The 14,605-nt window shown below is 43.3% G+C and overlaps 1 protein-coding gene across 5 annotated transcripts in view; it reads left to right on the top strand.

Moving 5' to 3' along the window:
• The window catches only part of ptprb (protein tyrosine phosphatase receptor type b), a 113,217-nt gene that overhangs the window by 73,350 nt on the left and 25,262 nt on the right, over positions 1-14,605 (top strand). For all 5 annotated transcript variants that reach the window (XM_063057712.1, XM_063057709.1, XM_063057708.1 and 2 more), the window contains 3 exons: positions 2,100-2,381; positions 7,225-7,503; positions 10,862-11,011. In XM_063057712.1, coding sequence (XP_062913782.1) covers positions 2,100-2,381; positions 7,225-7,503; positions 10,862-11,011 — 711 coding nt within the window. The remainder of the gene's footprint in view (positions 1-2,099; positions 2,382-7,224; positions 7,504-10,861; positions 11,012-14,605) is intronic.

The raw sequence follows: 14,605 nt of genomic DNA, 5'->3' as shown, positions 1-14,605 counted from the left end.
ATAATGAAATATTGTTGCTTTAAAGGGTTCATGCCTGTTGGCAGCACAACAGATCCTGTAATCTGCCTCTGAAATTGATTGAAGTCTTTGGAATGAATTTCAGAGAGAGAGAGTACAATGAGCTGATGATTAGAGTCAGGAGATTAGTTTGTAGATCAGCCTTTTAATATGAGCCAAATTCGGGTGCCGTTTGGCCTTGGTGAACCAAAGTGGTTTCAAGTCTGCAAAATGAAGCAATCAATGAGCATCGAATTAATAAAAATAAGCAACTGCTGCTTTAAGTGTTCCAGGAATAAATTGAAAGAACCATCCACACCCAAGGAAAAAATAGTAGAAACAAATCATCCCAAAACATCTGGGCTTTTACTAATTTTCCACAGAAGATGCAGTAGAAACGTTGATGAGTTTGGTGTAGTGAAGCCTCACATGGTGATGTTCATTTATAACAGCTCCCTGACATCTTACCACTGAGTGCAGGTTGTCTTGATGCTTACCTCCTGTCCTGCTCCTCTCTCGGTCCAAAAGCTTCTTCAGCAACGTTCTCATATTCGCTTGACCCAATCTTTGCAGTTTGTGCAAAGCCACGACCAGTTGTCCTTTGAAAAGGCATCCCTTCTTCCTCCATCCGATATTTCAAGAGAGTCAGTGAGTCTGATGCATGCCACATCACTGCAAGTTCCGCTTCTCCCGAAACCTTGCTCTGCCCACACCAGCCTTGGCAGGAACAGGGCCAGTGGATACGTATAGAGTCATAGAACACTGCAGTACAGAAACAGGCCCTTTGGCCTATCTCATCCATGCTGAATCATTAATCTGCCTACTCCCATCGACTGGCACTGGGACCATTGCCCTCCATACCCTTCCCATCCATGTACCTATCCAAGTTTCTCTTAGATGTTCAAACCGAACCTACATCCGCCACTTCCGCCTGCAGCTCATTCCACACTCTCACACCATCCGAGTGAAGATGTTTTCCCTCATGTTCTCCTTAAACTCTTCACCTTTCACCCTAAACCCATGACCTCTGGTTGTAGTCCCACCCAACCTCAGTGGAAAATGCCTGCTTGCATTTATCCTATCTTTTCCCTTCATAATTCTGCATACCTCTACCAAATCTCCCCTCTATCTTCTATGCTCCAAGAAATAAAGTCCTAACCTATACAACCTTACACAGTGAATCCTCTATCGATGCAGCTCACCTCTTCTCCTCTCATCCTTTCTGAGCCATAGAGCTAGACTCAGTGCCAGAACCTGAACACTATGACTTGCCTCTGCTAGGTTATGCATCACGCGCCCCCCCCCCTTACCGTATGCAAAGGGGTATTCCTGCTATTGAGAGGAATAGCCACAGGGGTACTCGGCAATGGCTGCCTATCCACCTTCCTCCTCATGATGTGTCCTGCACCTTAGGTATGTATCGTCTATCAATCCCTCAACCTCCCAAATCATCCGGAGTTCATCCAGTTCCGGCTCCAACTCCTTAACTTGGCCTGTTAGAAGCTGCAGCTGGATGCACTTCTTCCAGGTGTAGTTGTTAGGGACATTGGAGGTCTCCTGTCTTACCACATCCTGCAAGAGGAGCATTCCATTAGCTTGCCTGGCATCCCCACTGCTCTGAACGTGCAATAGGAAAGAAAGAATAAATAACAAAAAAAAACACTAACTCGGGGCTTCAACTCCTCTTGCCAAAGCCTTGATTAGCCAAAGCCTCAAAGCCCCACTCTAACTCTGGCCCACTCACACAACGACCACTCAGCTTGAACCTAACTTCTTTTTATTGGACCTTGCCAAATGCCTAATTGTGTGTGATAGAGTGTCTCCTTGGGGACCATAGCGTGCAAAATGTATGTCGGCATTTAGCTTGCAAAGGACTGTCTACTGGGGTGTGGGCAGTGGTGTGTATTTTCCAAGTCACACTAGTCCTTGTTGAAATGATCGTCAGTATAATCCAAGCAGGGTGAAGCTCGAGGGAAGAACGTAAGTAACCACTGAAAGTGTATGTATGTCAAGAGCCTCCATGAACTCTGTAAATGGTGGAAAAGTCAGAAAAATTTGCTTGGTGTTACCTTTATTGACAGCCTCTATTAATTCTTCCAAAGCCCCCAAGCCTCCAGGATCAGTATCTTTTGCTGATGTTACGAACACCTCACTTGTCATAACGTGGCTCGGTCCTCCAGACTGGACTGATTATGATGACTTCGAGCTACAGTGGACGCCAAAGGATGCTGGAGTTGTCGTTAATCCATACAACACGGTGAAGTCAAAAGGGCGTATCATACAGAAACTTTACCCTGGGCGCCACTACTCCTTCGAAGTGCGGACTGTCAGCGGAACGAAACTAAAATCATTTAGTGAACCCATTCAAGCTGATATAAGAACAAGTAAGTGATAAGCTCATTTTGTTACTGTTTAAGAACAAAAAACCAACATCTTCTGGACTTACTGCTATATATTGTATATAACTCAAATGGCACAATTGGAATTGGTTTATTGTTGTCACACGTACTGAGATTGCCATGGGAGAAGGTGGTGGATGGTTGTCTGATGCACATCACAAGTCCTGGTTATGCGGCCACTGCCACCAGACACGCAATATCTGAAGAGTATTGATAATGGCTGGGGTTCTTCCGTCTTGTAAAGACACTGCCCAGACAAAGGCAATGGCAAACCACTGCTGTAGAAAAATTTGTCAGGAACAGTTATCATGGAAAGACTACAATCGCCTAGATTGTATGGCATGGCACATGATAAATGAACTGAGATGGTGAAAAACTGGTCGCACATACCATTTATACAGATTGGGGCAGTATACAGTGCATTCACAGCACTGTAGCTGCATTAAGGCAGGAGTTCCCAGCTGGGGTTCACTGACCCCTTGCTTATTGATATTGGTCTATGGCATAAAAAGATTAGAAAACCCTGCATTAAGATAAAACAACAACAATGCAGAATAAATTTCCACAGTGAAAATGCAGTGCAGGTAAATAATGGTGTTGGAGATGACATCCGTCTGTCTCGAAGGACAATGGGTCCTTCCAGTACTCACTTGAATTTAGAAGGGGGGGCAAAATCTTATTGAAACCTACGGACTGTAGAAAGGACTAGGTAAGGTGGATGTGTAGAGGGTTTTCCTGTGGTGGGGGTATCCAAACTAGAGGGCACAGCCTCAAAATTGAGGGGCAATCTTTCAGAGCAGAGATAAGGAGGAACTTTTTTTAGCCAGAGAGTAGTGAATCTGTGGAATCTTCTGCCACAGGCTCCGATGGAGGCCGTCTGTGGGTATATTTAAGGCAGAGGTTGATAGTTTCCTGATTGGTTAGGGCATCAAAGGATATGGCAAGAAGGCAGGTCTGTGGGATCCAGGATCAGCCATGATGGAATGGCAGAGCAGACTCAAAGGGCTGAATGGCCTAATTCTGCTCCTATGTCTTAGGGCCTTATGGGTGTGTGGCACTGGAGTGACCTCTCCAGGGCACAAGCCTGGGCAGAAGGTGTGGAGATCCTGGGATACCCAGTTGTCAAGGTCCCCCGCTCAGCCTCACAGGTGTAGTCCAAAGGAAAGTGAAGCAATACGTTTGGGCCCAGCTCGGCTGCAGGAGCTGCCAGAAGGATGTTCAGTGATGTTCAGCCGTCTGAGGGGCTCCACTCCGGATTTGCTGTCTGGGTTTACTCCCGTAGTCTTCGTCTCTCCCGAGGCTGCCCACAAGGCAGCGGGGCTATTTACCCACAGCTGGGGATCTGGTTCACAAGCACCAGGTCGTGTCCACAGGCTGGTGGGTCTGCGTGCTACGTGTGCAGGGGCCGGACCTCCTCCCTGTCCTCTGTAGTTCAGCCTGAGTCCGAAAGGAGTTCAGTTTCTGTGTATTGCCAGTGAGGAGAAACTATATGAGGCTTGCTGTTGGAGAGGCTATGTACTGGCGGGGAGAGACTTACCCGTTCAGCTCTCCTTTTCATGAGACTGCTAGCCAGCGGTGAAAACTGAAAGTGAGAGCGACAAGCACTACCCACTACACCACCACACTAGACACGTCACAACAACCATTTGCCACACAGGGAACCCATAAGGTGCAAGATGATAATGAGGCAGAACTTGAGGTCAAGACTTTATCTTATCTTACTCAGGAACCACTCAGTTGTCTTATAACAGCGGGGTAGCAGTTGGCCTTGTGCTGGTAGTTCACATTTTCACGTTCTTTTATCTTCTGTCCAATGGGAGAAGGTTGAGGAGAGAATATTTGGCGTGGCTGGGGTCTTTGATGCTGATTGTTTTACTGAGGCAGTGAGAATATCGATAACCATAAACGTAGAAACATAGAAAATAGGTGCAGCAGTAGGCCATTCGGCCCTTCAAGCCTGCACCGCCATTCAGTGTGATCATGGCTGATCATCCAACTCAGAACCCTGTACCTGCCTTCTCTCCATACCCCTGATCCCCGTAGCCACAAGGGCCATATCTAACTCGCTCTTAAATATAGCCAATGAACTGGCCTCAACTGTTTCCTGTGGCAGAGAATTCCACAGATTCACCACTCTCTGTGTGAAGAAGTTTTCCCTCATCTCGGTCCTAAGAGGTTTCCCCTTTTTATCCTCAAACTGTGACCCCTCATTAAGGATGAGATTGCAAGTTGTGGAAAATTTAGACGAAGTAGATTTGGGATCTTTCAGGTCAGTTCACTAGAAGGGCAGTAGCTGTTGTTGAACCCCAAAGTGTGGATTGTACTGTACTTCCTACCTGATGGCAGCAAGGAGAAGAGGGCGCGGCCAGGATGGTGAGGGTCATTAATGATTGATGCCACTTTCCCGAAACATCGCTTTCTCGCAACTGAGCGTGCCTCTCTCTGGTAGCCTCTTGCGCTCCTGTGCTTTAGAGCTCCTATGCTAGGCTATGATTCAACAATCAGAATATATATTTTAAATGCACCTGTGATAATTATCAATCCTGGACTTAAGACAGGAGATCCCAATGTGCGGTCTACATGGACCCCTTGCTTAATGGTATTGGTCCATGGCATAAAAAAGGGTGGGAACCCCTGAGTTAAAGGGTGCCTGTTTGTACCACCACGCTTATAGACCAAACCTGTGATATCTGGTGTGTTAATTGGTGAAAGGGTAACTGGTCTCAGCCTGATGAAAAGCCACCTTACCCCTGTACTAAAAAGAAAAATCTAATCATTTTTGGGATTATCACTCCTGCTGGAAAGCTCATCTGCTTTTAATGTTTGCTGAGGATAGCCTCAGCTGTAACATCCGTCCTGGGTTGAATAATTCACTGTACAAGCTCACATGGAAGTGATTTATCACAGAATGCCCAGTACCCATAGAATGATAGCAGGAACCATTTTCAGCAGCATCCCTATAACAAAATCAGCAATTATATTTGACGTATGACTGCTGAGTAAGATGCAATGTTTTCACTTTGCCAGCTGTTTACCTCCACAACAACGATGTCTGGACCAATTTAGTTTCAGTGCAGTGAGCATAGTATAAATTCAAGCATTAACAATGTATTTTTTAATACTTGTAGAATCATTCTTTTTTTCTCTTTGTTAATGTTTTTGGATTATGCAGTGTGAAGGAGTTTAAACAAAATCTTTGCAGAAATAGGGTTGGTTGGATTATTGAAAGCTGGATTAAAGATTTATGCATTGCTTTTGCGAATCAAGTAATCTCACTGCACTGCGCCTGAGTCTAAATTGAGATGGTGGTTAAGCTCTCCTCGTACAAATTTAAAATATTATCAAATCTAGGCTATGGCATTAAGGAATTATTTCTAAAACTATAAAGGATCAGAAGAAACTCACGTAAACATAAGTCACTTTAAATAATAAAGATCTTAATAAAAATAAATTTTGGATTTTTTTGCATGTAGCATGTTCCTGTCACTATAATAGTTCCTACTGCCCATTACATCGCTGGCATTTAGGGCTTGAATGAAGGTCCTCCATATCTGGCAGTGTTCAGAGTTTCCTTGCGGTTTTCATTACCATCAGTCATACAAGTCCTGGGTGGAGACTCAGGAATACTGTCGCACTCAGATTATAGAAGGATTCTTCATTGCTGTTTCTGTAACAATTTTGTTTTACTAGTCAGGGGTTGTTAGTCCTGAGCTGAACTCCTGAAAGGAGGACTGGTGGGCCATTCTTAATCTGGCCCCCACCCTTTGACCTGTTTGGTATAGGTGACCCTACCAAGAACCAAAGTACAAGGGGCCTGATTCCAACCAATATACAGTAGCTTTCTAGGTCACTGAGGCACGCAAGCCTCCAAACCACAACAAGGTCGTGGTCCTCTTACAGGAGAAATACTAACTGCAGTCAGCATAGAAAAAGATATTACTTGACTTATTGAGATGAAATTAGCTAGACAAAGTAAAAAGCCTTGTTGTGAAATTATTACACAATGTGTATGATGGGATAAATTAATTTTTTAATATGTAACTTTTTTGGCTCTTTATAATAGTTAAGTGCTGCATTTACTTTAGTTTGTGTCTGTGAAAAAAAAAGCTTTTTGAATATATTTTAAAATAGGTTCCTTGAGTGTGGTGATAACTCACCCTCATGTGAGTTTGCAAAAATTAGATGTTCAACCAGAACGTTATTACTTTTGGGGCTGTTCCAATTCCCAGCAGATGAGATTTCCAACAAGTTAAGGGTGAGAGGTGATAATATTAGCAAAGAGCTTCAAACTCCAAATGAAATATAGCTGCTGTCGTGCCCTCATTGTAATTGTATCAATATGTTGGGCCCAGGATAGATCCTCAGAGATGTTGACACCCGGGAACTTGAACTTGCTCAACCTTCCCAGTCCTGATCAAAAACATTTTGGGAGGAAGGGAACATAATTGAACAGGCAAATTCTGAAGGATGGTTTAAAGAGATGTGTCTTGTGCTGTTGGCTCAGGAGCAAATTCCAAATCCTTGGTTGTCAAGCTTCCAGGGCCATGAACTGGAACATAAATTTTCCTTTTGAGAGGCATGTGTGCAAGTACTCATGGCTACGTTGTAAATATGCTTGAGCATAGACTTTTACTTAGGCTGCCGCCCTGATTGTCCAACTTGCAACACCCATCTTCCTGAGAGTTTCTAATGCATGCATGTGACAAGCCAGTTTATATTACCTTAAAGCTTGATTTTTGCAAATTATATTCCAACTTTGTTAAAAAAGAACTACTGCTAATGTACATCAACTTTTGTAAAAGTTTCTATGCAATTTGCAATGTTTCAGAGCCTGACAAAATACAACATATCCGATGTCGACCGCAAAGCTCCACAGCAGTCTCCTGTTCATGGACACACCCCGACTCAGACTACAATGGCTATGACATTGAATGCTACCACCATGACAAGAAGGAGTTGGTGTACTCAAGAAGAATTGAAAAAGGGTTGGTTCAACACATCATCAAGGATCTCGAGCCGGACAAAAAATATCTAGTGGCTATAAAGGTCATCTCAGACGAAATGACCAGTGATGCTGTTGAAGACAGTGTTATTACTATGATTGATAGTAAGTATTCACAGTTAAACATTTAAAGGGTTTGTAAAAGTTACTAGTTTATTTGAAATTTAGAATGGAAGGCAATTTTATGACATGGTAGATCAGAAGAATCCCGTTAAATCAAAGTGCCCTAGTCACCAATACTAATGGATAGTGGTTGTCCATCGTATCCCACAATTTCAGGAATTGAATTGACTTTATTTCTTACATCCTTCATATACATGAGGAGTTAAAATCTTTACATCTCCATCTAAGTGTGCAATGTGCAATTTATAGTAATTTGTAATAAATAGTATGTACAACAGGACAGTCAATATAGCATAGAAATACAATTGTATCAGTGTGAATTAATCAGTCTGATGGTCTGGTGGAAGAAGCTGTCCCAGAGCCTGTTGGTCCTGGCTTTTATGCTGTGGTACCATTTCCCGGATGGTAGCAGCTGGAACAGTTTGTGGTTGGCGTGACTCAGGTCCCCAATGATCCTTCGGGCACTTTTTACACACCTGTCTCTGTAAGTGTCCTGAATCATGGGAAGTTCACATCTGCAGATGCAGCAGGCTGTCCGCACCACTCTCTGCAGAGTCCTGTGACTGAGGGAAGTACAGTTCCTATACCAGGCAGTGATGCAGCCAGTCAGGATGCTTTCAATTGTGCCCCCGTAGAAAGTCCTTAGGATTTGGGGACTCATGCCAAACTTCTTTAGCCATCTCAGGTGAAAGAAGCATTGTTGTGCTTTTTTCACCCCACAGCCGGTATATACAAACCAAGTGAGATCCACGGTAATGTGTATGCTGAGGAACTTAAAGCTGTTCACCCTCTCAACCCCAGATCCATCGATGTCAATAGAGGCTAGCCTGTCTCCATTCCTCAACCAGCTCCTTTGTTTTTGTGACATTGAGGGGGAGGTTGTTTTCTTGACACCACTGTCTCAGAATGATGACTTCTTCTCTGTAGGCTGCCTTGTTATTATTTGAGATAAGGCCAATCAAGAGTTTTTGAAGTGGAAAACCGATTGTACTGGGGCAGTTCCACTCTCCTGACCTCAGAAGTCCAGGTCCAGTGGTACGAAAAAGTGGCACAAACTGTGGTTTCCCTTGGTTGCAGTGGATGACCGTGACATCTTCAGTGCCTTGTCATGCCCTACGCTTTCCACAGAGTGTTGCAGTACTGCCTTCCTAGCTGTTGGATCTCACCTGCCCAGTCCGCCAAAGCTGACTTTGCATGCTCGGACAGGCATGTCCCTCTCTCACTAGCATATGAGGCCACCAGCTCCCCTCTCCTGGTTTATACCATTTGTTTCCTCCTTCATGGGATCCACACCAGGCAGCAGGATGAGCTAGGTTGTGCAGCTTCTATGCCTTTCTTATCCTGAACCTCGCTAGTTTCTTGACAGTTTTTTGTTTACATCATGGGTTGGCATGGTAGCGTAGTGGTCATCGTAACACTTTACAGCACCATTTGTAAGATCAAGATTTAATCCCCACCACTGCCTGTTAAGGAGGTTGCACATTCTCCCTGTGACTGTGTGGGTTTCCTCCGGGTGCTCTGGTTTCCTCCCACATTCTAAAGACATACCAGTTAGGTTTAGTAAGTTATGGGCATGCTATGTTGGCACCCATCATTGGCCAGTTGCCGACAACACATCTTGGACTGAGTTGGTGTGTTTCGATGCACATGTGCCAAATAAAGCAAACCTTTTCTGTCTTTAAATCAGGATTAGAATACTGAGGAAAAGTTTGGGAGCCCTGGCCAGAGTATAGGCAGCATTGACTCCCAAGCCTTTCAGCATCTGCTCTAGGTTCCCATCCTTTAGTGCTTCATCTCCTTCAACGTAGTCACTGCAGCCCTAAAAATTAGTTACCTCCTCCAGGCACTTTTCTCTTTTGTATTTCTCAACACTAGTTTTGCCAACCATTTTATTCAGAATCTTTCAGAATCAGAATTGGTTTAATATCACCAGCACATATCCTGAAATTTGTTGTTCTGCAGCAGCAGTACAATGCAATACATAATAAAAACATAATTAACATAAATTACAGTAAGAGGTGTACTTAATGAAAAGGTTAATTTAAATAAATAGTGCAAAAATAAAAATTTAAAAACTAGTCGGTTAGTGTTCATGGGTTCAATATCCATTCAGAAATCTGATGGCAGAGGGGAGGAAGCTGTTCCTGAATCGCTGAGTGTGTGCCTTCAGGCTCCTGTACCTCCTACCTGATGGTAGCAATGAGAAGAGGGCATGTCCTGGGTGATGAGGGTCTTTTATGATGGATGCTGCCTTTTTGAGGTATCGCTCTTTGAAGATGTCCTGGATTTAACCAAATTTAATTAAATTTAACCAATTTCCCCCTGGGATCAATAAAGAATGACTATGACTATGATACTACAGAGGCTAGTGCGCATGTTGGAGCTGACTGAGCTTACAATTCTCTGTAGCTTATTTTGATCATGTGCTGTCGTCCCCACCCATCCCAGACGGCGATGCAGCCGGTTAGGTACTCTCCATGGTACATCTGTAGAAATTTGTGAGTGTCTTTGGTGACATTAATAATTATCCTGTAGAATAACACTGTACTGCTGCTGCAAAACAACAAATTTCATGACATATGTCAGTGATATTAATCGTGATTCTGATATAACTCATCACTATTGATCTGGTACATTGTAGTTATTGTGGCACCTACAGAGAACAGTGTAATTGTGTTTGCTGATTTCCATGGAAACATCGACTGTTTATTCATTTCCATGGATGCTGCCTGACCTGCTGAGTTCCTCCAGCATTTCGTGTGTGTTAATTGAGTTTTGATAAAAAGAAATCACGCACACAAGTGATGTCTTTCTCCAGGGACACATTTCAATTGATTTCAATTTAGACTATAGACAGCAATCTGTTTGCCATTTCTTGTGGGGGGGGGGCTTCAATGGTGACGTTTCTTTAATCTTAAACTTATTTCTTTTTTGTTTCTCACTCCAAGTTATTTGTTGTTCTTGTTCCTGTCCGTGCCTTGTGGCACCTCAGAGGTCAACCTTGCCGTTTCTTTAGCATGTATCTGTTTTTTATGAGGTCGAGTTGCTGCCTCGATGCTCAACCCAGCACGGATGGAAGGCGTTCAGGGAGCTGGCCAGATTCGAACTTGCCTCGATGTCCGGTGTGGATGCCTCTACATCACCGGCCAGCTCCAACTTATTTAACTTCTGTAATAGTGTTATCATGACAAATTAGTTTGGTGTAAGCGATCATTCGTTTCATACAAAAAGCTGGAGGAACTCAGCAGGTCAGGTAGCATCCATGGAAATGACGAAACAGGCCATATTGTGTGCATAAAACTAAAAGCTAAAAACTTATCCATATGTACTTTCCCTCCAGGTCCTCCACCTCCACCGTCACATATCCGTGTTGACAGTAAAGCTGTCATCATTACCAAGTCCACCATACATTTCAACTTTAATTGCAGTTGGTTTAGCGACGTCAATGGAGCCATCAAGTACTTCACTGTGATAGTGTATGAATCAGAAAGTAAGTATTATTTGTCATGACTGCCACAGGTAACTAATACTGATGAACATAACTTGAGGGGGGGGGGGACAAAGAAAAACAGTTGTGTCTGGATTGGCATCCTGGCCACTAGTCCATGCTCCTGGAGGAAATAACAGATGCATGTTTCAAGATTTTAACCCCAGAACTAATTTGTTTCTATCAAGGGCACGAAAGGTGGTGCAGTAGACCTTTTCCTGACTCTTCATTGTATCTACTTACATGGTTCTCTGATGCTGAATGAAAAATAAAGATTTACATCTTAGCTTGGACCAACCTCGAAGTAGAGGGGCAAAACAAATGAGGCTATGGAATCTCAAAATGTATTTTAATGTAAATTCTGCAAGTTCGCATGCACTTCATTGGGGGTTTATTCTGAATTTTGATTGACTTGAACTAGCTTAAGGTGTGGAACAGTGGTTCACCAATTAAAACTGTTGCCTCACAATTCCAGTGATGATTCAGTCCTGACTTCCGTTGCTGTCCATGTGGAGTTTGCATGTTCTCCATGTGACCATTAAGGTTTCCTCTGGGTGCTCTTTATTTTCCCTCCCGAATCCCAAAACCATGTGATTTGGTAGGTTAATTGGCCATTCTAGATAACACTGAGTGTGTTTGTGAGTGAATCTGGTGAGAGTTGATGGGAAATTGGGGAGAATAGAGTGCGATAAGTGAAGAATTTTAGTTTGTAGTCATTTGACAGCACCCACTCAATGGGCTGAAGGGCCTGTTCTGGTCCTCGTGATGCTTTTAGTGCTATGACTCCCGACATGTAACTGTAAAACATTCACCCCCATTTATTCGTGTGAGATGCTCAGACAACATCCTCACACAACAATCTCCTCACTAAATGCTGATCGGTAAGAGATGGGAGAACTACTGGAAATGCCATTAATACATGGCTTTCACTGTGGTTGGCCACTCAATTCCACGCTCTGTTTTCTGTCCTGAAACCAGCCGGTAACTGTTCCACTACAGGAGGTCTAATTCAAGAACCCGATAACAAAAAGGCAGCTTCTATCCCATTGTTATCAGACTTCTGTGATAAGATGGACTATTTACCTCACAATCTACCTCGTTATGTTCTTGCACGTTAGCATTTACCTGCATGACACTTTTGATAGCTTTTACACTTAACTCTGAATTGTGTTATTGTTTTACCTTATTCTGTCTCAATGCACTATGTAATACTTTGATCTGTTTGCAAGACACAATAAACCAATACCAATACCAATACCAGTTTTCCCAAATGAGAGTTTATAACAGGATACCTAATCAAAGTTGCCTCACCTTCTACATGGCTGTTGTCTGCTCTTTCTATTACATCCTCAGAAAACAATGAAGATGTTTGGCCAAGCAGGGTGTCCTTTTGAAAACCATGCTGATGTCTCATTATTACTTTTCATATCTGGATGTTCTTTTTGTCCCTGCTTTCAGAGGCATCCCATTATTTAGTTGGCAGTTGTATAATTCCGTAGGTATGTTCTATGTCTCTTCTGAAGCATAGGTATTACATCTGCTATTGCCAGTCCTCTGGCATTACATCATTTAAAATGAATGATTCAATGTCTGCAGTAACACTTTGCTGATCTTTAAAGGAGCTCGTTCTCCACCTCCTCCTCCCCCCACCCCCACCTTCTTACTCTGGCTTCTTCCCCCTTCCTTTCCAGTCCTGAACAACGGTCTGAGCCCAAAACATGGTCAGTTTATTCCACTCCATCGATGTTGCCTGACATGCTGAATTCCTCCAGCATTTTGTGTGTGTGTGTTGCTCTGAACTTTGAGCATCTGCAGAATCTCTTGTGTTTATCTTTATCCAAGATTCTTTAAAAAAAAATGGGTGAATACAATCCACCTGAACGTTATCCTCTTCATGTTTGTTTAACCTGTTTAATAAAATTTCTTTTTCCTTTTTAAATGTATTTATTTCATGAAATACCTCATGATCCAATGTCAGGTGTAGCTCGGTAAATCCCAGTGCAAAGTAGTGCTTAGGTAAGTAATAACTTACTTATTCCCATCATCCCAACTGGAGCATAGGCCACCAAAAGCAGCTCGACAGAGCCTTTTGTCCTGGGCCAATCTTTCACGTTGTTCCCAGGTGTAGCCCATCTTCTTGGTGTGCCCTTCCTCTGCCCGGGATGAGGACCTCAGAGCTTCTGATGGCCTTACTGTAGCTCTGGATTTTTACAGGACTGGGTTGCTAGCCCCATGCCTAACTCTCCTCCTTTTGAAGCTGAGCTTGGGACCATCCATGGCAAAGTTGTTTAGATTAACAACTCTCAAGAAGCTTAACGTCTTCTAGTGCAAAGCAGCTAGCTGGATTGACACCTAGTCAACAACTCCAAGCATTTGTTCCTTCCACCACAGTGTGTACCATCTACAGAAAGTACTGCAGGTACTCACCTAGGCTCCTCGATAGCACCTCTCCAAACCCACAACACTTCCCACCAAGAAGCACAGGCTGCAGACACACGGGACCACCACCACCCAAAGGTTCTCATTCAAACAGCTCACCATCCTGACTTGGAAACGTGCCACCATCAGTGGGTCCAAATCCTCTGTACTGTACCACAGTACCTTTATTGTTTCAAGAAAGCAGCTCACTGCCATCTTCTCAGGGACAATTAAGGCCATTGCCTTTCTTCTGGGCAGTGTCTTTACAAGACGGGTGACCCCAGCCATTATCAACACTCTTCTGAGACTGTTTGCCTGGCTTCAGTGGTCACATAACCAGAACTTGTGATATGTACCAGCTGCTCATACAACCATCCACCACCTGCTCTCATGGCTTCATGTGACCCTGATCGGGGGGCTAAGCAGGTGCTGCACTTTGGTCAAGGTGACCTGCAGGCTAGCTGAGAGAAGGAGGACCTTACACCTCCTTTGGTAGAGACATATCTCCATCCCACCAGTCACCATTTTTCATTGATGTGCCTGTAACATATTTTCCTATTTTTGTATATTCTTTGACGACTTAATTTTCTTAATATTGTTATGTTTACTTAAAATTTCTTTCCTAATCTCTTGGCATTTCCTCTTAAGTGATCCCATATTGTCTGTACTTAACATAACCTTTCCTTGCTCACAATTGTTTCTTTCTTCTTTATCTGGACATGTTTAGTTTGTTGTTTCTTTTCACTGAAATATATTTTGACGATTGTTAGTTTATATACTGTTACATGTATAAAAAAAGTCATATCTGCTGATGTACACAAATCAGTAGAGACATAAAAGTTTGCAATCACTGGAATCTGGAGCAACACACAAGCTGGGGATCCTCAGCAGAACAGGCCCTATCTGTGGAGGGACAAAGTAAAGGCCGTCGTTCAGAGGCTACATTTGGACGCACAAAAATCATGAACGTTTTGTCTTGTGTTTTCACTGGGGATATACTCGTAACGGTGTAATTGCTTGATCTAGATTCCAAAGCCAGAACCTCAAAATAAAGGAAAGTTCCTTTAAAACTGAGGTGAGGAGGAATTTCTTTAGCCAGAGAGTGGTGAATCTGTGGAATTCATTGCCACAGATGGCTGTGGAGCCCAAGTCACTGGCAGTGTTTAAGAAAGAGATTGA

Source organism: Mobula hypostoma, chromosome 9, assembly GCF_963921235.1.
Source record: "Mobula hypostoma chromosome 9, sMobHyp1.1, whole genome shotgun sequence".
NCBI classification, from domain to species: Eukaryota; Metazoa; Chordata; class Chondrichthyes; order Myliobatiformes; family Myliobatidae; genus Mobula; species Mobula hypostoma.
The sequence above is the reverse complement of the archived record's forward strand: the minus strand, read 5'-3'. Positions and strand labels throughout refer to the sequence as shown.